At 41.9% G+C, this 21,725-nt stretch overlaps 1 protein-coding gene across 2 annotated transcripts; it reads left to right on the top strand.

The window, feature by feature from the left end:
* The first annotated feature begins 556 nt into the window (after positions 1 to 556).
* SDAD1 (SDA1 domain containing 1) lies at positions 557 to 21,149 on the top strand. 2 transcript variants are annotated; one of them, XM_068941216.1, is made up of 22 exons: positions 557 to 1,008; positions 1,416 to 1,520; positions 1,992 to 2,090; positions 2,279 to 2,389; positions 3,141 to 3,212; positions 3,304 to 3,404; positions 5,085 to 5,142; positions 6,087 to 6,161; positions 7,023 to 7,124; positions 7,681 to 7,750; positions 8,578 to 8,681; positions 10,024 to 10,081; positions 10,753 to 10,811; positions 11,512 to 11,588; positions 12,751 to 12,848; positions 13,269 to 13,345; positions 13,752 to 13,884; positions 15,582 to 15,679; positions 16,137 to 16,327; positions 16,826 to 16,910; positions 17,318 to 17,479; positions 20,687 to 21,149. In XM_068941216.1, the coding sequence occupies exons 1-22, from the start codon at positions 919 to 921 to the stop codon at positions 20,735 to 20,737; spliced, it is 2,076 nt and encodes a 691-aa protein (XP_068797317.1). In that variant the 5' UTR covers positions 557 to 918; the 3' UTR covers positions 20,738 to 21,149. The 2 variants fall into 2 exon arrangements, with proteins under 2 accessions (XP_068797317.1, XP_068797316.1); XM_068941215.1 differs by having other exon boundaries at positions 774 to 1,008; positions 6,087 to 6,234; positions 6,979 to 7,124.
* The last annotated feature ends 576 nt before the right edge of the window (positions 21,150 to 21,725 follow it).

The raw sequence follows: 21,725 nt of genomic DNA, 5'->3' as shown, positions 1-21,725 counted from the left end.
TCAAATGTTGCTATCTTGTCTCACTGTGCAAAAATGTATGCAGCGGGGCTGTTTTAACTCCTGGCCTTTATACAGCATAACTATCCTAACAGAGAAGAGTGAACACACTGGATGGCTCTTTTTCTCTTGGTATGCTTGGATCGATTGAGCTTACTAATCACCTAGGAACTGCACTGGAGTAATATAGTAATGCTATAGTAATAAAAATTAAGCATCCTAAGCAGCAAGAATGCTTTGTGATTGCTCAATAGCCTAGAGCTTCCAGTGTACCAGTTCCCAATTCCTTGTACCTAATCCTGTCAAGGCAGGGTGAGACAAGGGGATCTGTTTCAGTTACGTGTGTCAGAGAGGTCTGGTGCGGCCAGTAGCTGAGAACGGGATGGAAGAGGGGAGGACTTTGGAGTGGCCCTTGCATGTAGTGTGGGGTCCTGTTTTTTTGGAAGAAGCCATCTGTGTCACAGCTTGCTTCAAAGGACAATGCAAGCCATGGCTGGCACTGCTGGAAGACAACAGGAAGGGCAACGGTGGTGGCTGTCCATTGCAGAGGGTGGTTCTGGAGGGATGTGCAGGGGCTGAAAAGGGGACAAACGCTTGGAAAGGTCGTGGTCCAGCAGCCATCCTTTCTTGGCCTGGAGCAGCCGTTTCAACAATGTAGTCCCCTGACTAGCGTTAACTAACGTGCGTGTTGTCAGCGCCCTCTGCCCGGCTTGCCCTCAAAAGCTGCCAACCTGCAAACGCGGCGCTGCGAGGAGGACTCCCTGCTGGAAGAAGTTTGTCCCTCCGCGGCGCTCGTCAGGGGACGGGCCGAGATGGCGGCGCCCGGCTGCTAGCTCACGTGGCCGGTACGGAGTCGGCGGCGGCGGCTTTGCCGGGGAGTTGCGGGGCGGGGGGTCCGGTCCGGCCCGGTCCGGCGGAGCCATGTCGGGTCGCCAGGGGAACAAGCTGCCCAGCAACCTGCCCCAGCTGCAGAACCTCATCAAGCGGGACCCGACGTCTTACACGGAAGAGGTGAGAGAGCGGGGCGCCCCGGCGGCGCCCGAGCAGCGGGACCCTCCGCGGAGGCAGCCGGCGGGGGTGGGGGGGCTGCCGGCGAGTCGAGGTGGCCTGGAGCGTAGGGCCGCTGGGGGCGGCTCTTCTCGGGAAGCTGCAGGGAGCTTTGGGCACGTCTTTGTTTTAAGAAAAGGTAGAAAACCCTTGAAAGATCAAAGTAGCACGTTTGCTGCTGTCTCTTACTTTGCTTCTGCTGTTGCTTTGTCCGCGCCCGCCGGGCTAGGTAACAGGAATAAGTGCATGCACTGGGACCTTTGCGGGTGTTTCCCGGTGGAGTGGGATAGGGTCTTGTAGCTCTGCTCGAAGGGAAGTGATGTTAATTCTGCGGCAGAGGCTGTTCTGAAGGAACTGCTCTGTGTGTTTAGTTTCTCCAGCAGTATCACCACTACCAGTCCCACGTGCAGATTTTCACATTCCAACCGGATAAACCCAGTAAGGAGCTGGCTGAACTGGTGATGTTTCTGGCACAGGTAAGCTGCCGTAGCTCTGAAGGAAAACTTTTGAGCTAGCATTGAGCCCTTCACCACATGTGAAGTCTTTACCTTGAATACAGTTATGAAAGAATATGTTTCATATAGTTTTGCTGTGATGGGTCTGAAGGCATTGTTGTAAAACTGCGTGTTTACCAAGACTTTCGTAGCAGTATTGTCTGCTCCAGGAACACAAGTTTTTGGGTTTTTTTCTGTTGTGTTTTTTTTTTTTTTTTGAGCATTTGGTTCAGTTTTTAAAAGTCTTTTATAACTGCATAGTGTCTTTTAAATATGGACAGCTGATGTTAATTTACTTGTAGCTGAATATAGTTGCTGCCTGGAATGGAGATCTTAAATCGTTATCAGAAGAAGAGCTTTACCGGTCGCTCATCATAACTCTCACTTTCTTAGTGTTATTGTGTAGCTGAAGTTTTTCTGTTGGAGACCTCAGTTAAGACTGTCTTTACCCAGGTGGCCCACTGCTACCCAGAACACATGGCTAATTTTCCACAGCAACTGAAAGAGCTGCTTTCTTATCACCATACGGTCTTGGATGTAGAGCTTCGAATGGTAAGGCTGACGCGAACGGTCTAATGCTTGTCAGTAAGAAGTTTTAGGCAGATTTCATCCTGCAATTAAAGAATGCCTGTGTGAGATTAGAGCCTACAGTTTCCTTTTGAAGTTTTTAATAAGTATTGAAACTGTGGAGTGTTACCAAAACGTGAGCTTTGGTTCTGATCCCTGCTTCTTTATTACAGACGTTCTGTAAGGCTTTGATCTTGTTAAGAAACAAGAATCTAATAAATCCAACGAGTTTGCTGGAACTCTTCTTTCAACTGCTACGGTGTCATGATAAACTTCTTCGAAAAGTAAGCCATACTCATAAAACTGTTCTTGATTTCCAGTGGGCTTTGACTACCTTATCAGAAGTAATGCAGCACTAGTAGGCAGCTGTTTTGCTTTCCTTGGTAGCAAAATAGGTAAGCTTAAAATAGGTCTGTTCTTTCACCATTGAGTGCGCCAAAGGCAAGACTTGATCTATATATATGATTAGTAAAGAGGCATGCTGCCGTAAACTACTTTACGCGGTATTGCAGGTTGTAGGCCTATTCTGCATTTGAAGTTGAGCGGCTCGGATGTGTCTGTAGCTGAAAATGGTAAGCATGTTGCTGTGAGAATAGTGATTGTTGAATTCTTCTAAGTAAAGAAAAGGTGCTTGTTGTAGCCATATTTCATTTCTCTTTGACATAAAAATGAAGTTAGTTGCTTTCTACCACCAACATTATTTAACTGGCCACCAGAACATACCTGAACTTGCAAAAATGAATCAGGAGTGTTTTATTTTAGCTATGATTCATGCTACTCATTTTCCTGCCTCGCTGTTTGTACTATAAATTAAGCGGTCTGTTCAGATACATAAAATTGGGCATATTTGAGGCTTTACAGGATAGTTTCTTGTTGGTTTTTTCCAACTATAATTTAAAAGACAAAATAATATTTAACAGAGCAATTTTCAGTTCTCTCTCATCTTAGTGCTTTGGGGAAATAGTAGTGCGCCTGCACTGCAGTGCTTCCTGCATGACTTCTCTAGGTTACTCCCTTTTCTCTCTTCGTTTACAGACTTTGTATACACATATCGTGTCAGACATCAAGAATATAAATGCTAAACACAAAAACAATAAAATAAACACAGTAAGTATTTTAGCGTTCAGATTTACGTCAATTTACCTCTTCATATTGTGAAAGAATTCTGATAACAAACTTGCTCTACCTTTTTTCTTAGACGCTGCAGAACTTCATGTACACCATGCTGAGAGACAGCAATCCCACTGCTGCCAAGATATCTCTGGATGTGATGATTGAACTTTACAGAAGGAATATTTGGTAGGTTTGGCAAGCCCAAACTGAATCTCCATTTACCATGGGACAGACCTCTTGACGTCACTCTTGGCACGTAGTGCAAAGTGTAATGTGGAGGGGCTGTGATTCGATATATTTATCCTCTTTGTGAACTAGTGGAAGTGTATTTCGTGGAGTACAATCTTGCTGGGAGGAAATACTCTCTCATATGAAGTCTCTCAGTTACTTGGGTTGAATCTTTGACATTTTATTTGAAAATAACATGGAAATTGCATGTAGCATAGTTGAATAAAAGCTGCACGTGACCTGTTCTGAGCTTTTTCACATAAGTGCTAGTATTGAAATAAAGCTTATGGTGTACGATGGAGAGATAGGAATTCTGCTTTTTGTTCTTCTTAGTTTGCAAGATCATTCTAGATGACTGATTTAATGGGTGTTTTGAATGTTGTTTTTTTTTTTTAAACCTTGAGGCTGTAATATAGCTTCTGTTTTTAGTAGGTAGCATCCTGAATAATAGCAGCCTAGAAAAATATTGAAAGGAATAACAGCACACTGAGTACTGTCAGTTGTTCTCTCATACCTAAGATGTTTCAAAATCGTTCTTTGTTGTTACAAAACGCCCAAGCAGATGTAACCTGGTGGGAAATTGCATGAGGAGGTGGCCTCTTGTTCGCTCACCTGCTTCTTCATTCTAACAGCTCATTTAAAATGTTTAAGTTGTTCAGTTTCCAACTCCGTTGCTCTTCCTGATTCTTGCAGAGAAATTAACTATACGAAGAAGGCATATGAATTCAGCAAGTGATGCTGCTAGTGTGCAGTGTACCTGCTGCTTCTTCTCTATCTCCAAAATAGAGGCAGAGTGCTAGTCCTGCGTTTTTCACTCTGGCAGAATTCCCAGTGACTTCTGCGTGAGTTGCGCTGGGCTGTGAATGTCACCACTGCTTGCCCTTAGGGGTTACAGGGAGACCACAGCTGATGGACAGAACGTTGTGCCAGCCTGCAGTTGGGCTTAAGGAGTTCTGATGTGTAGTGGTCCAGGAAATACTGTCTATTCTGTGGCACAAACGAAAAGGTCATGGCAGCTATGTTCATATTTCTGTTGTAGCAGTGGGAGGAGAACTATTGCAGTGGAGAGAAAGAAGGGACAGCTTAAAATAAATTACTGTGTTGCTAAGGGAAAGGGTTTTGCAGTTTTAATAAATAGTTTTGTAAGCACATGAGACTCAGGGTAAGTTCAAATTAATTTCAGCAGCTTTATTTCTTATAAGCCCTTATTTTTAGGAGATAACTTATTTCAAAACTTTCCAGCAGCTTTTCTAGTACCAATCAGAATTCTGCGTTGATTTTTATCAGGCAGTGTTTTTATTTTCTCTTTTGAAAAAGTTGTAACAACCGTCTTCCGTTATTTTACTGTAGCTTCATCTTCATCCTCAAAGTCCGGTTGCCCCTTCTGCCACAGCGTGAACTAGATGGAACGTAAATGTGTCTGTTTATCTAGATGAAGCTACTGTCACGTTAGAAAAATAGAAGAAAATGACATTCAGAAACATAACTTTGTGAATCTATTAGAATAGAGTATTGAAGGAATTGATTCTAATGAACCTTCATGCTTTTTAGGAGTCCCGTTTCACACCACTTCATTTTCTGAGAATGTTTTGAAATGGCCATACTTGAAGTAAAAGATGGTGTTTTGTTTTATTCCAGGAACGATGCCAAAACGGTAAATGTTATCACAACTGCCTGCTTTTCCAAAGTGACGAAGGTGAGAACAGAAATGACTTGATATGACGGTGAATTTTACCTAAGCCGTCACCTCCCTATGGATGCAACTCTGTTTCTGTACCCTAATTGCTGATGAGCTTCATTGATTACTTGTCTTTTGCTTGTTTCATTTTCAAAATAGCACTGGTATTGTGGGAGGAGGAGGCATTTGATTCTTACCTGCGAAGCAACACAATTGGAAGCTTGTCTTCCAACAAGTGCAGGTTGGCGTGGAGGGTAGGACTACTTTCCAGTTAGTCAGAAGCAACTGCTAGACTGTCGCCTCCGTATAACTGGCACCATAAGGCTTTCCTTTGTGAGATGCGAAGACACTTGCTATCCTGCCTGTGGTTTGAGTGGATCTGAGGCCTGCTGTCATTTGATTAGGTTCTGCAGTGCTGGATGTTCTAAAAACACATATTATGGTTTGAGAGAAGTCCTTTCCCAATGAAGATTCAAAAGCTGTTTCATTTAATTAAAAAAGAAGGGGGGGGAGAGGGGGGAAAAGGAGCAGGAAAACCTGACAAACCCATGTAAACTAATTAAAGCTTGGAGTTCTGAGCATCATGGCTCAGGTATTGGCTATGCAGGAGTACTTGATAGTTGATAGTACTTGATAGTACTTGATAGGCATGGAGCAATTAGGTTGATACTGCTGTGCAGAAACATAGGAAGAGAATTTGCATGTTAAAATTGGCTAGCCACATGTGGAAGCCCAGTTGCTTCTCGACTCTTCATGCGCCTCTGGTTTGCTGTTGAGAATTGGCAGCAAAGACTGAGTGCGTTTGCACAGACTGCCTGTGCTTTTCAGTCTTCCATCTAGTTTGCTTTCTGTTCATATAAGCGATTGGAGTGTCTTGGCATGACTGAAGATGAGGATGTTTGGCTATTGTAACTCCCCTTGTCCTTTCATCCAGTCCTACCTGAACTTACTTTGCTTTTCAGGTATTAGTTGCTGGTTTGAAGTTCTTTCTTGGGAGAGATGAAGATGAGAATCAAGACAGCGACTCAGAATCTGAGGTGGATATTGCAGTTACATCTTCTGCTCTCAGTTCTTCAAATGCTAATACAGCTATCGTTCTGCCGAACCCGGGTACACTAGTCTGTCTGGTTCTGTATTACTGTGTTTTCCCTCTTATTTCCTCCAGTTATTTGTCTGCTTCACAAAAGCCTTTAATGTTTTTGAAAAACTTATAATGTTTTTGACAGCTGACCGCAATTGAGAGCAGGATGCCTTTGTCGTTTGTCTCCAGACTGACACTAAGAGTTCCTTCCTTCTCTTGTTGCCATTGTGCAGGAATCAGTTTGCTTGTAACAGCTAACCAGGGACTGGTTGGTCTGGTTTGTTCAGTTAATAAATTGCTAGAAATGTACTGTAGATTTGTGGGGAAAGGCTTTCACCTGGTCATTAGGAGGCAGGGTTATTTTTTTGGCTCTGCCTTGGATTTCCCTTCGTCTTTAGTTCTACCTCTTGGGCTCCGATTCCCATTTATGTACAAATGAACATAAGTCAGTGAAATGTGTTGTCCTGAGAAGGCTGATAAAATGATTTCAATCTAGAACCTCAACATATAAGGGTTCCCATTTATTTGGGTGCCACTGAATAATACTCTGTGATTACCCAGCTGTAAGGACTACTGTGTTGATGTCCTGTTACCTCTTTTTAGTCTCTTTTGTATGTAGGCATGGGGCTAGTTTTATAGAATTGGAATTTTAAGTGCTAATGTTTGTGTATGATGAAATTTAGGATGGGAGAGAGGGGGGGGATATAGTTCAAATATAGTTTGTGATTCTGAAAAGTATTGGTGCTTTTTGTTTCTCTGCTTCCCATCTGAAGCCTGGTTTCACCCGAGTCTTTTTTTCCTCGTGTCCTTTCCGAAGGATGATGGCCCCACAGCCAGAGATCTGATGGTGCGGTATGCAACCAATAAGAAGACCACGAAGCGTAAGAAGAAACTGGAGAAAGCCATGAAGGTCCTCAAGGTGAGGAGAGTGGTGTCTGACTTGTCAGCATTTTAGCGTAATCCTTCAAGCGCAAGAATTCTGTGGTTTCTGCTGTGATTTTTTAGCTAGCTTTTGCCATCTCTTCTAGATAAAGCTCCTCAAGTGTTCTAACATCCGTTGGCCAGGTATATGCCATGTTTGCCTGCGAGAGAGGTCTTTTAAAACAGACTTGTCCAATATCAGCTGTGGACTAGTTCTTGCCTGGGGTACCTCTTGTGTGGTCCCCTACTTAGAGTGCATTGGGTCTTGAAGTAATAACTACCTGCTGTCTAAATAGCAGTTTGCTAAACAGAAAGGGCTATCTAGGAACAAGTGTCTGTACTTACGGGTAACTCTATGCAAATCCCGTTGCCTCTGAGGTCTGGTGGCTGAAAACCCTATGCAATTGAAAGAATGGTAGTTTTCTTGTTAAAATCAAAGCACACTCTGAAGAGAGTAATGGGGAACAGCAGCTTCCAACAGCAGCCTGGAACAGAGGCCCCCGCAGCTTTAGCGGAAAGAAAAAAATGTCTCGTTTATTCTTTTTGCCATCCAGAAACAGAAGAAGAAGAGGAAGCCAGAGGTGTTCAACTTTTCTGCTATTCACTTGATTCATGATCCCCAAGGTAAGCTGGGATCCTGTTCTTGCGGTTTTTTTTTTTCATTGTCCTGCAAATCCTAATATTTGGGTGTTAACACCTTTGCAACCTGAATAAAAGTGGCAAGTAGTTACACATGTGACAATATGAAGCTTGTAGCATGCTTTATCCTAGGGTCTTATAGTACTTCGAAAAAGTAATTTAAATCTTGTTGTGCTTGTCCAAGTTTTACTGTCCTAGGTCTTCAGACAAGGAAGGAGCAAGTGTTACATTCATCCGCTTTAGGTTGCCCCAGATCAGAACGTGGATCTTAGCCTCTTCCTTGTATGTGTCAAGGCCGTAATTTGTGTGAATGGGGAATACTTTATCTCCAGATAACTTAGTTTTGTACGTTTTCTCTCTAGTTTTGATAGGATTGATTAAATTGTTTTAGTGGTTAAAAATGGGCTATCTCCATTTAGAAATTAATTCCTGTTATACTAGTCTGTCATTTGTCTAATATTGTTTGACTTGTTTTCAGTCTATTATAGTGAACTTGTGGGGATTTTGTTTGTCAGGTAGAACCAAAACGTATCTAAAAACACCTAGCTTTATAAATGTTAATCTTGTATTTTTGATGTTGTGGAGCTTCTGCTAGTTTTCCTTTATCTTGCACCTGTGCACAGATTTTGACTTTGCAGGCATGTGAGAGGAAAGTATCGCTCAGGAGCAGTGCTCTGGGCACCTCTGATTCCTTCTGGCAAGGACACTGGAGCTTAAAAAAACCTGACTGCCTTTTTTTAAACTGAGTCTGGACTGAGTTCTGTATTGTGCTCTTTACATCTACCACACCCCCCCCCTTTTTTTTTTTTCAGACTTTGCAGAGAAACTGCTGAAGCAGCTGGAGAACTGTAAAGAACGATTTGAAGTGAAGATGATGTTCATGGACCTCATTTCTAGGCTAGTTGGAATACACGAGGTACTTACTATGTCAATATTAGTGGGTTATTGACTTGGTGTGAGAAGCTGACTTTGTAATATTTTGTGTACAGCCAGCCAGGGTAGGGCAGTGGTATGCTCTGGCCTTATGCCTCTGGAAAGTGGGTTTTAGCTTCTCTATATGTTGAAAAATGAAGATGAATGTGGTCTTGTAGTTGCCAGTAGGCCTTGTGGAACGGCACGACGGCGTAGCCTTGTACGGCATCAAGTGAGCTTTGCTCGAGAAGGCTATCAGTCTGTTATGGCCATGCTGTCAGTAAGCATTGCCTCGTAACAACCAGAGGGCAAATGTCTATTGCAAGACCTAGGTGCTCTTGGCAGGTTCTTCGCTGTAGAGGGAATCCAGCAATTGCTCATGAACAGCACTTTCTCAGCAGTCTCTGAAGTACAACCAAAGTGTGCTCAAATTCCCTGGAGAATCTGTTCCCCTGCTATAATCTGTTCCTCCTCTGGGCTCTGCGGGGCTGGGGAAATACAGTAGTCCTTGCAGCTATCCTGAAGGTTATCAGAAAGGTAGAAATATCGTGGCTGCATGTAGGAGCAACCTTCAATTTAGTGAGTGTGAGAACGTAGTCCAGCTGTTTTCTGACTCCATATCGGGATGAGATCTGGGTATTTATAGCTTCTTCCCTGTGCTGTAGTCTCTGCACGAAGGAACCTACCAGCTCTCTGGCTTACGTTTTTAGGGCATCTGAAACACAAGGTCTTGTCTAGATGAGGCAAGAACCAATATTTAGTTCTAACAGAAAATAGATCTATAACTAATTGGTAGATCACATAGACCTAGAGATTGCAGTGGTGTCCAACCTGAGTCTGTACTATTTCCCCATTATACAAAGCTTCAGCAGGAGAACTTACTACCTAGAGGTTTGAGTCCAACAGGTATGAGATCTTTCATGTGAAGTTGGTTGGGAAGTGTGTCCAGGTCTTAGGCTGCTTTAGCAACATGTACTCTTTCAGGCGTTCCTGGAGAAGTCAATGAATGGACTCAGACGCTAAATGACCTTGCGTTTCTGGACAATCTCTTTGTGTTTTGGAAGAGCAAATCCCCTTCCTGAGGGAGGGGCAAGTGGCACGTTGTAGGATCACACTGCAAACCGCCCTAATTCAAATCCTGTGCAAGTTAAGAGCAGCCGTTCTCTGGATTTCACAGAGATTGGGGTTGAACCTTGCATTTCCTTTAAGCAAGTCACTTCCTTAACTCCACTTACTTCCCCTTCAGTTCAAAGCAGAAGCATGTCTCGTCTTGGCCTATGAAGGCCATCTCGGTTAAAAGGGAAGAAGCTAATCTGTTGCAACTTTTTTTTCCTTTTCCCCCACAGCTTTTTCTTTTTAACTTCTATCCCTTTGTTCAGAGATTCCTACAGCCCCATCAGAGAGGTAAGCAGCTACCAGTAGATAATAAAGCCGGTCCATTATGTGACATGTACAGTCAGTTAGTAGAAGTGTTGCTGTAAATTAATAGGCAGTAGTAGCTTAGTAGGTAGTAGTAAGTAGGAGCAGTCCAGAGAGTTTGGATGAAGGAAGATCAAGAACAGAGGTGATCTCCCCTCTTCCCCCCAGGTTCTCCTACTGGGCCAAAGGCCTCAATTGCCAGAAATACAGGGCACTTCAAACTTCTAAGGAAGCTGTGAGTCACAGCTACTGACATTAGCAGTTGAGAAACTCCAGAAATGGAGTAGAAATGAACCTGCTGAGTTCCTAGTTCCTTGGAGTTCCTTCTGACTGGGTTAGCAAAGCTGTGACTGCCTTTCGGTGCTTTGTTTCACCAGTGTTTCAGTCTAGAACTGGAGCGTTTAAGTGTTGCTGGCAGTCTAAGGGCCTGCAGTGCCATTGGGCAGATAGCAGATGAGTTCCTGATGCTTGGAGGGAGAGAATGATACAGAAAAAGTTGTTGTACAAGATGGCCCACGAAAACGCAGATTGAAATGTCTTTGAGACTAAGAGACTGAGCGTCTTGTTGGTGTACTGCGTTTGTGGAGGTGTTTATCAGCCAGAGTAGGCTGCAGCAATTTTCTTTGACATCTTTTTCCCATTTTCTCTTCTTCCAGAAGTGACAAAGATTCTTCTGTTTGCTGCACAAGCTTCACATCAGCTAGTACCACCAGAGGTCAGGACTCCACCAAGTTTTGGTGATAGTAAAAACGGGCAGCGGGCCAGCATGGAAATATAATTGTTGAGTGCATTGATTGGCGGGGGGAGAGAAGGGTAGGGAATCTGGTCAGACTTCTTGCGTTGAACGCCGAAGCAACCCCAAAATGGTTAAAATTCAGTGGCAGAATGGTAGTTCTTTTTAATAAGACTTGGTTGGGAGAAATGTGTAATGCAAAAGTTCCTTTTTGGAGACCTTACGCTAGTGCCTGGGCATTTCAGTTACTGGCTTTCTTGGCTCCACGTCTCCATTTTGTCCTATGAGCTTTATAAGCCCCGAAAGAAAAAAAAATCCTCCAAAAAAGCCCCAAACAACCTCAGCGGTGCCTGCTCTCTCTCTACAGGGTAGCTTTTTTCTTGACATTTTGGATGGTTTGAAAAGCATATGTGAGTTTTTGCTCCTGTTGGCTGCTTTTGCAAGTTCCAAGGGGTTGTTTTGTATAAAGAAAAACAACCCTCATCCCGAATATCTGCATTTCTGGAGGAGAATTTGTGTCTTGAAAATATCTGCAGGTTATAGAGACAAGTCCTGAGCTCTACCTTTCTGTGAAAAGCGGCTCTGTTGCCTACTGTATTCTGTTATTTAACAAAATGTAAACACTTTGACATCTTTATTAAAAATGCAGTATGTGTATTTAAACTTTTTTTTTTCTTTTCAGATTATCCAGTCAGTGTTAATGACTATAGCAAACAACTTTGTCACTGACAAGAATTCTGGGGAGGTTATGACTGTGGGGTGGGTACAAAATCTCATGCAAACCGTGAAACACTCTTTGAATGTGGAAAATGTATTTCTTTTTAAACCACCTGCAGCTGATTCCTATAATTCATGCTATGCTTTCAAGAACCTGCTGGAATAAAAACAAGTTAGGGCAATTTGGGGTGAAGGGGAGGAGGCGGTGTTTTAAGTTGTTAAATGACTTTTGAATGCTCCAGAACAATGGCTGTGACCTAACTCTGTTGGGCTGCATGATGCTCTGTCTTTATTGCTTCCTTGTTTGGCTTTGTGCTTTTCTTCTGTCCGTGATACTATGTTGTTTCTATTTTGAGGGTAGCAAAACTCGAGTATATGGATTAAAATACCCTGCATTTATGTGCACTCAGTGAGTGGACAGCATCATAATGCATGACTTGGACTATGCCTGTTTAGTGGATGAAATTTCATTACTGGCCCCAAATTTAGATATTGCTGTTAATGAAATTTAGCGTGCTTTCTTTGACCAGTCAAGGGAGGTATGCTTTCATAAAACCTCTGGTATAGGCAGTGTGCAGTATGGTTAATAAATGGAGGAGAGAACTGAGCTGTCCTGGAAAAGATAACGGAACAGCTGGCAGGGGAAGGCAACTTGGAGCCATGTTTTGATTTTCAGCAGGTTTTTTTTGGTGGGGTTTCAGTCCAGAAGTGAAGTTTAGTGTACAAAGCTTACGTGTGAAGATAGTTCAAAAGGGAACTTGTGTGCACGCACAAACATCCGTTATACTTTTCTTGGCCTAATCTTGACTGAAGAACTGCTGATTGATTTTGCTTGGCATAGGCATGATGATTATTTGACTACCTTTGCTTGTCTTTCTGGACCCAGACTTCAGTGGCAGAACCCTTAGGCCATGGGAATAATGGCACTGTCAAGGCCTTACTGCGTTGCTTTTCAAGTGATCAGGGACTGGCAGTCTGCACAGGTGGAGATCAGACAAAATAATAGAATAGAAAGTGGGCCAAAGATGGAGGATTTTGGAGAACTGTGGCAGAGCATCTTCTGATGTTCTTGTCTTTTATACTTAGTTTTGTATAACTGTTCTGTAAGAGTCTTTGAATTTCTGATGATTCAGGCTATTGCTGGGCTAGTGGGAATCTCTCCCAATTGTGTTGTTGAAAAAATATTTCATTTTCAATTTTTTAGAATCAATGCGATAAAAGAAATCACTGCAAGATGTCCTTTAGCCATGACTGAAGATCTGCTCCAAGACCTTGCTCAGTACAAGACTCATAAAAATAAAAGTAAGTGTATTACGTGGATATGACTTTTACTTTTTTCTCTTTCTTATATCATCTTGTCTTCCATTACATTGTTATAGCCTTCACAATTGTAATGTAGGATTAATTTTTTTACTATGAGACTGAGAGGTGTAACTTCTAATGGTAGGTCTGTCACGTTTGTCTGCCTGTTTTGAGTGTGTATATGTAAGAGACTAAAGCAGTCAGAGGTAGTTGTGGCAGGGGAGATGGCAAAACTGAAGAAAGCAACTGCCTGCTAATGACGATTTGACCCTAAATAACAGTTGGATCCTGTGTTGGAGAAATGAGTGGGAGCTTTGATTTTGGAAAAGTCAATGAGCAGCCTGTAAATGCCTACTGTACGTAATCCTGATTTTCTTTCTCTCTCTCTCTCTCTCTTTTTTTTTTTTTTTTGGGCTGTAGATGTGATGATGTCTGCAAGAACTCTGATACACCTTTTCCGTTCGCTGAATCCAGAGATGTTGCAGAAGAAATTCAGGGTAAGTGTTTGATGCGCGCTGCATTCATCATAGACATAGGCTCACATGCTCCAAAATTATGCTCATGTAAGTAGTCTCCTTACGCTCTGGGGAATGCAATGGAATCATGCATGCATTTGAAGAAACGATGCGTTCTCCCCGTGCCTCCTCCCTGGCTGCATTTTGTTTGACGTGGCTCTGTCTTGTTTCAAGGCTTCTTCACTTCAAATTTATCAAACTCTTTGACAGAAGGATTGTGCTACAAGTTCTAGAATTCGTTCAACCTTTTTTAATAATTCAAGATCGCTTCTTACTTCATCAGAGAAAAGTTGTCTTTAAAAAAAAAAAAAAAAAAACATGGGTTTGTGGGATTGAAACTAGCATTGAAACTAGCAGCCTGCTTAACAAGTATTTTGTTTACTTACAGGGCAAGCCTACTGAGGCCTCATTGGAAGCCAGGATTCATGAATATGGAGAGCTGGATGCAAAAGATTATATTCCAGGAGCAGAAGTACTGGATGTTGACAGTCAAGAGGAAAAGGGAGGAAACCAAGAGGAAGGTTGGCCTTCTGTCTTTATTATTTCTGTTTTATGTATTATTGTTACTAAGATTGTAGTTGCACGTAAAATGTGATGTTTGTCCATTTAGTTCGGTGCTGTAACACTCTGCGTGCCCTGGGCATGTCTGTGTTTGTCTGTTAAGAAGCACTGATACAGTCCTGAAGTGAGCATGGTTCATCCAGTGAAGTCTGATACTTGCTGTATGCTGCTTAGTATGGTAGACATACTGTAAGAACTAGAAAAGGGTTATGTTGTCTCTGTGATTTATATGGGTGGGAATGCTGTACACTTTTGAAACTGCATGTTTTTGTCTCTTTGGAAAGCAAAGCTTTTGCTGCTTATTAGAAAACATGAAATTGAAGAAAATGATTTAAACTAGTAGTTAGTTACCTTAATTCTCTTCTGGTGTAAAAGCTCCACACAGTCTGGAACCCTTGCCTGAAGTGGAAAAAAGGTGGGGAGGGACTTGAAACGCAAGTCAGAAGGGTTTGCAAATCAAGGCTGAGATGCACTGGAGATAGTGCAATGGAGGTGTAATCGAGGAATACATGCACCCTGACATGCTGTTTTTCTTAATCGTTTGAATGCAGCGATTAGTAAAACAAGAATTTTCTTTGCCTTCATTTTTTGAGTTGATACTTACAACACATCAGTCACCTTGAACAGTTACGAGAAGCAATGCGTGTATGGTAGAAAACAACAAACTTACCTGCAAATTGCATTGCTTCCCTCCTTGGTTTAGATGATGGGGGATATTATGGAATATTGCTGAACACTGTGTAATAAGGATTAGTATCTGTAAACTATTGCATTTCAGAGGCTCTCCCAAGCACACTTTGTCATCTTGAGGATCTTGAACGTGAATTCTGAGTTACACTTTGCAAACATAGGATTATTGTACAGCCTGCCTCTATCATCTGTTAAACAGCTGAGATGCTCGCTTTCTGCAAGCTGCTTTGGGTGTTTTCCGTGGTTGGCTCCGTTTTGAGTGGATGAGGGGTACATAAATGCATTTCCTGTAAAGGCTCCGGCTGCCATTGTTCCAGTGTTTGTTATAAGCTTGTAATAAAGAAATGTATTAAGGAGACTGCAGTTGACAGTAATGGCAAGGTACACTAAGTGTTTTAAGCAGTCTTTCAGGTGTGTTCACTTTCAAAGATATTGCGTTGACATATGCTGTTATCACTCTAAAATGAGTGCTCGTAGCTGAATGTGGTGGAGGCAGGTGATGTGGGGGCACCAAGAAATTAAGGCTGAGATTTTTCTTTTTCTTTTTTTTGTACGGTTCTAAATCAGTGGCTGCCAGAACTATGTGCTCTGACACTCAAGACATTGCAAGCTAGACAGAAATTGGTAGCAGAAGTGGGGTTTGCAGCTGAACTTGCCAGTGGGAAAGCCTGGGAGCTACTAGTCTTTTCCTTTGTGGATATCTTTAGGAATATGCCATTCCCAAAAAGCAATCAAATGTGTGCAGTATCATGTGGCTTTTTAATGTCCTTGTGGTTCTGAGGCTTGGGGTGCTGAGATCTGCGCATGGGCTGTTTGATAAGCATGTCTCTGGGCATAAATGCAGTTATCAGGTAGGTAGTGAAAGGCAGTGAGAGCCTGGGACCTAATCTTTAAATTACATGGAACTCAGGCAGTTGAACTGAATCTGTACTATTTTGTGTGTGTGCTTTTTTTTCCCCCCAAACAGATGGATGGGAAAGTGCTAGTTTAAGTGAGGAGGAAGATGATGAAGATGGGGAATGGATTGATGTGCACCACTCCTCAGATGAAGAGCAGCAAGAAGTAGTGAGTTTTAAGCGTCTCCTACCCCAAATATCAATGTGATTTGTTAGTAGCCGACCTGATTTTCTTGCTCTGTACCTTCATGTGGCTGCTTACAACTGTGCAGAGCTGCACAGTAATTTTACCAGAGTCAATGAGGCATATTTTTGTACATGTACTAAAGGATGCATGTTGTAGAGAGGGACAGGGAATTGTGTCCCAATGCTACATTCCTTCAAAGCTGTAACATTTACATACTGAGTGCTTTCTTTCACTCTGAAATATTACAAGCCGATATATGCCTTTCCTCTGATACTGCACGTTGGATATAAGAATATTGGGAGTCCTAACAACCGACCACAGATTTTACCAGTAATATTCCCCCTTGTATAGGTATATGGGAAGCAAGGGTCATGGATTATGGCACAGAAATGGTTTTGTGAAACTCTGGATGATTCTTCTTTTGTACTTGTTGCAAAAGGCAGAGAAGATCAAAAGCATGCCCTTAGAGGAACGAAAAGCCAAAGCAGCAGCGGTCAGCACAAGTAGGCTGCTAACTCAAGAAGACTTCCACAAAATACGCCTTGCCCAGCTCTCTAAAGAGCTCACTTCTGCACCAGGAAAAGCTGCGAAGAGGAAAAACTTTGAAATAGATGATGAAGAGGAGAGCAGGTAGGATATGAAATATGGATCAGTACTTTTTTTTCCTCTACAATCTGGTGGTGTGATTTATTTATTTAATTGCAGCAGGGTACAGAACTCTCCTGTTATATCAGGATACTCTGGTGGCAGGTGGCATACAGATGCAGGGCCTACCATGGACCCTGGCCCCTAGAATTTGTTTATACTTGAGAGAAAAGACAAGAGGGAGAGGCAAGAGGGGCGGATGAAAACCGTGAGACAGTTCAGCTTGTTCAGACTGATAGGCATGTTTTTAGTAGTAGTTGCATGTTTGTATCTCCAAAGTTTTTTAGATGGTGTGCTTAAAGGACTTAAAAAAACAGTAATGAAAGAGTTGTCCCAAGCACGAGGATTAGCCTGACAGAAAGAACAAAAAGTACTTTTGTGAATGTTTATAGAAAGACAGTGGATCAGGAGGGCATTATGTTTTTCTTGCCAGATGGTGCTTTGTGTGTGATGGCCTTTTGTTGGATTTCTGTTTGTGTGTAGGGGAGAGTTGCTCTCACTCAGAGATATTGAACATCTGCATAAGAAGCCTAAATCGGACAAGGAGACCAGACTGGCAACTGCAATGGTGAGGAACTTTGCCATTTCGTATCCCCTATCTTTTTACAGTTTCAAAAGGGGTTGTGGTTTTCTCTGCAAAATGAGGAGGTGGGGTTGAGTCGGTAAGACAGAAGCCTAGCTGCCATTTATGCTTTGAGATAAATTTGTATACTATTTTTGCTGTTGTGCTTTGGCCAAACCAGGTAAATACCCTCTTTCTCGTCCCAAGTAGTGATGGGAATATAAACACGCAGACACCTGTTTTTACCCTTGCTTAATAAATACAGCCAGCAAGGGGGAATGTATATAACAGAGAGAGAGTCATACTGAATCTGGAATTGTAGTTTCTGGCATAGAACCTGTCACCTTGAGTCAATGTTAATTGTGGGAAAAGGAAAATGACCCCATGTTATTAAAATATGTTTTCTATTCTAGGCCGGAAAAACAGATAGAAAAGAATTTGTGAAAAAGAAAACTAAAATGAACCCCTTTGCCAGCTCTACCAACAAAGAAAAGAAAAAGCAGAAGAACTTCATGATGATGAGATATAGCCATAATGTCCGGACGAAAAACAAGCGTTCTTTCAGGGAAAAGCAGGTAATGTTCAACGTTGAGAATGGACTGGGTAGTCCGAGCAGTAAACTTAATGGTCCGATGAGGTATTGTCTATTCTATGCCCTAAGCCTTTGGTATATAATTGGATGGCTGCATTGCTGGAAGGCACTGTGGGCTAGATTCCTTCTCTTGAATCCTGCCCAGATGGAGTATATCAGAGATTGTACAGGTGGAGAAGAAGGCTTTTGTTAGTATCTTTATAGCATGAGTTACTCTTTAATATGCATGAAGGACCAAGCTCTGGTGCAAAGTCATGCCTAGGCAAGGAAGGCAATGATAACATGGTTTGGTTTCCTCTGTAGAAGCAGGAGCAGATCATAGTAGAACCTTGATGATAACTGTGTAATGAAAGAAACATTTCCCCGACGTGTTAGAGTTGTCTTTCAGGACAGGCTATTAGTTTGTGTGCGTGTTTCTTCCACTCTCCATATTCTTTCTTTGTCCTTTCTCGAATTACTGTCATATTATGGGCTCAGTTATCCTGGCCTGAGGTCATTCAACAGATCCAAGAACATTTTTTCAGACATATTTGGAACTGATTAGAAAAATCACTTTTTCGGTTTCGCCAGCCATCATTGTTTAAAAATATTTAAAACATTCACTGCACCAGTTGGTAATTTATTTTAAGCTGTCCCTTCTTTCTCTCCACTGCAATAGTTCTCCTCCCACTGCTACAACAGAAATATGAACATAGCTGCCACGACCTTTTCACTGCTGAGATCAGCAACTGGTGCAGGTTTCAAAATAGCCCTTGTGGAAGGATGTACAGGTGAAACACACATCTGTTCTGTAGTCTATTGCGTGGTCCTACAGGCAGCTGTGGTAGCAGAGCTGAAGAGATGCCTAAGAGGGCAAGGCAAGAACTCTGGGGGATGACTTTGTTCCAGAAGGTGTTGGGCTGGGGGCCCACACAGTGCCCTCAGGGACCTGCAGCTGATTTTGGTGAGCACAGAGCGTAGACAGCTCTCCTCGCACCCATAATGCAGCTCAGCTGAGGAAAATGCCTAAACTGAAGGGGCTGTTAGTAGAGCAGAAGCCTAGGCATATTGTCTTGCCCTGATGCGTTTCACCTTGGCAGGTATAGCTGTGTTAACAACAAAAGCCTGCCTTAAAATCCTTTTAACTAACCTGGCAGATGGCCGACGTAGAGTGTTACAGAGCATTATAAAATTGAATGCTCTTGAACGTGTTCCAGGAAAAACTTAAGGGTAATCCAGTTACGTAGGCTGCTTATTTTTGTTTGTGTTTTTAATTTTTGTGTTTTCTTGGCAGATTCTGTCTTTTGCTAGAGCACATTTAGTTTCTTCTTTTACAAACCCTCCTTTGTCTTCATAAGTTGTTTGCAGGATCGTATCAATAGGATGAGGTATATTTGTTAGCCTTTTGTTGCCCAAGGGCAGCCAGACTGAAAAAAAAATTTCTGTATAGACTCAACCAAGAGCATGTCTTAGGTGTTTCTGGTTGCATAGGAAGACTTGGCCTAATATCCTGAGCAGTCTTTTATTTGCTACTTTTTATTCTCCCTCTCCCCAAGTAAAACTGACTGTATTAATCCTGGTCTCAAAACACAATCAAAATGTAGCAAACCAACAACCCAGCTACTGTTAAGAAACTGCTACTAAGTCTCCATCCTTTTACTGAGAGTTTAGGTGTGCTTTGAGCCAGAGAGATTTGGAGTAGCCAGCCAGTAGCTGCTGGTGTTCAGTGCAGTTAGGGGTTTTTTGAGGTGGTTTTATCCATCAGATAAAAACAGCCTCTGCTGTGGTGCCATTAATCACTCTTTCCCAGATTTCAAACAAAAATTCTTTAAACTAGGCTCAGTGTTACTAAAAAGTCATTTTGAATTGTTTCAGTCTTATTTTCGATTAATGTTTGGAGTTTAAACATGACAGATAAATGTCCAAAGAAGAATTTTTTTATATTCCCTCTCTTTAAAGTTAAAACTGTTCAGGCTGTCTTTCACCTAGGCTGCAGAATCATGATTTGGAAATGCTTCTTAAGAGTGGGTTGGAATACGGTAGTTGTCTGATACTGCATTCTATCACCTGTTTTAGTGGTAGAATAAAATGGAGCGCAGTCTATAGTCCAGAGATACGTCCCCCTACCAGTTTGTCTGAACTACACAGCAAAGTCTCTTTGAAGTGACATAGCACTTGTAAAAACTATAACATCCCTTCCTTGCCCAGTTTAAAAGAAGCTCTGTAATACTCTTTCAAAAAATGCCTGTTAATCCTTCTTAGCTCTCTCAGATGAACTGATGTGTTTAGGGTTTTTTTCTGATCCCTTCTAATGGAATATAATGAGTCAGTGGATGAACAGTTTGTTACTGTATTTACTGCTCCCAGTTTTCGCTGAGCAGTTATTAGCGCTTGTCTCTGAGGCTGAACAAATTACTTCAAGAATTTTACATAACACTGCGTGTACTCATTAAAAATAGCATGAATAATGAAATTTTAGTTAAGTAAATTTTTCTGAATAAGTTCTGCCCTAAGTTCTTAAATTTACAGCTAGAAATGTTGCTGTAATCATGTTTTCTGTGGAAATTTGTGGAAATGAAATTCCAGTTGCATCCTGCTATTTTACTACTTTTCAGCTTCTTGCACCAGGTTTAGTTTGTCTGCAGTTCGTTCACAGCCTTGTTTCAGGTTGTGTGTGGTTTTTGTGTGTGTGTGTGTGTGTGTGTGTGTGGTTTTTTTTTTTTTTAATTGGGTACTAGTAGCTATCAAACTGCTGCAATAAAAAGCTGAGCGTGGCCAGTTCTTGTCCATCATCTGCAGCCTACACTGTACTCAGCAGTGTTACAGCTACACTGTTACTGGTACCTGAGTCAGCTGGTATTAAAGCTAGTTCATGTTCATTTTTCATCTTGGAGTCCCCTCCTTACCTGCAGTATATAAGTGCTTTGGTAGATACATCGGTATCTCAGCACAGATGATGTAAGCTGTTAGCCCGAACAGGAGCTTTCTCTTAGGATGTTGGTCTACTTAATGAATATTCTATGCATAGTTTTATTTGATGTGTAAATTTAAATTCTTGTGTGGTGATTTTTATCTACAGACATGTCTGTTGCCAAAAACAGCATATTGAAGAGGCTTCTCAATTTGGTAGCGTTATAGTCTCGTCATTTAATTTGATATTTAAAACAGAGTTTGAAATACCTGAATATTCCACTGTTGTTTCATGTTCCAGCTCGCTCTTCGAGATGCACTTCTGAAAAAGAGAAAACGGCTGCTGAAATAACGAACAGTAAAGGAGAGGAATATTTTATTACCCTTGAAGAAATAACCGCAGAAATCTTAGCCCTCTCCTTCCCCACCCCCCACAAAGAAAAAGGTAGTGAAATGTCTTGTGGGTTCATGTCTCTCCTATTCAGAATTATAAAGCAACGTTGCCTGGTGGTTGGACGTTGCATGTACAGGACAGACCGAAGAGGCCTTAATCCTTACAAGATTTTGATTCTGAAAGCTTTCTGGGAAACAAGGCAGTTATCTCTAATTGAATATAACTTATTTCCAGCTGTTTTTTTTGTATGTGTAAGTATTAATTAAAATATACAACCTTACTGTAAACATATTTAACTTGAAGCAGTTGATGGAAGGAAATTATTTCCTGGAAGGAAATTTAATCTTAAATAAAAATAAATGGAAGAGCATTTGTTTTCTTAGAAAGCTGGCTTAATAATTATATCCTACGCTAGAATTCACTTAGGTATCTGCTTGTTGTATTGAATACCAAATGAGACATGAATTTTTGCAGGTTGGTTTTATCTTGGCATGCCCTTTTGCTCGCAGGGTCTGAACAGGGCCTGTTTCCTCAATTTTGGTATGAGGATGTTTATATTTGGGAAAAAGTCATTTTTATTCTTACTATTTGTCTTCTCTTGTGTTATGTTTGTTTCCACATCTTGCTTCCTAGAGCAAAAAGCTTATTAAGGCTTCAAGGGAAATAGAAAACAAACCCCGTACAAATGAACTTCCTCCAAACCAGTGGCTGCAATATGAAAATTAATGCTGAGGGAAAGGCAGGGATGGTTGGATGGTGACAGTAGCCAAACAGCCCCGTGGAGGGTATGTAACTGGTGAGCTGAAGAGGTGGAGGGACACAAAGGAGTAGGAGCTATTGGGGCATGTGGAAGGGATGTGAGGCAGGGAGTTGAAGAGACCACAAGTATAGAGGGAGCAGTACAGGAATACAAGACCTGTTTGTAGGAAATCCAGCTCCATTGTTT

Source organism: Struthio camelus, chromosome 4 (assembly GCF_040807025.1).
Source record: "Struthio camelus isolate bStrCam1 chromosome 4, bStrCam1.hap1, whole genome shotgun sequence".
NCBI classification, from domain to species: domain Eukaryota; kingdom Metazoa; phylum Chordata; class Aves; order Struthioniformes; family Struthionidae; genus Struthio; species Struthio camelus.
The sequence above is the reverse complement of the archived record's forward strand: the minus strand, read 5'-3'. Positions and strand labels throughout refer to the sequence as shown.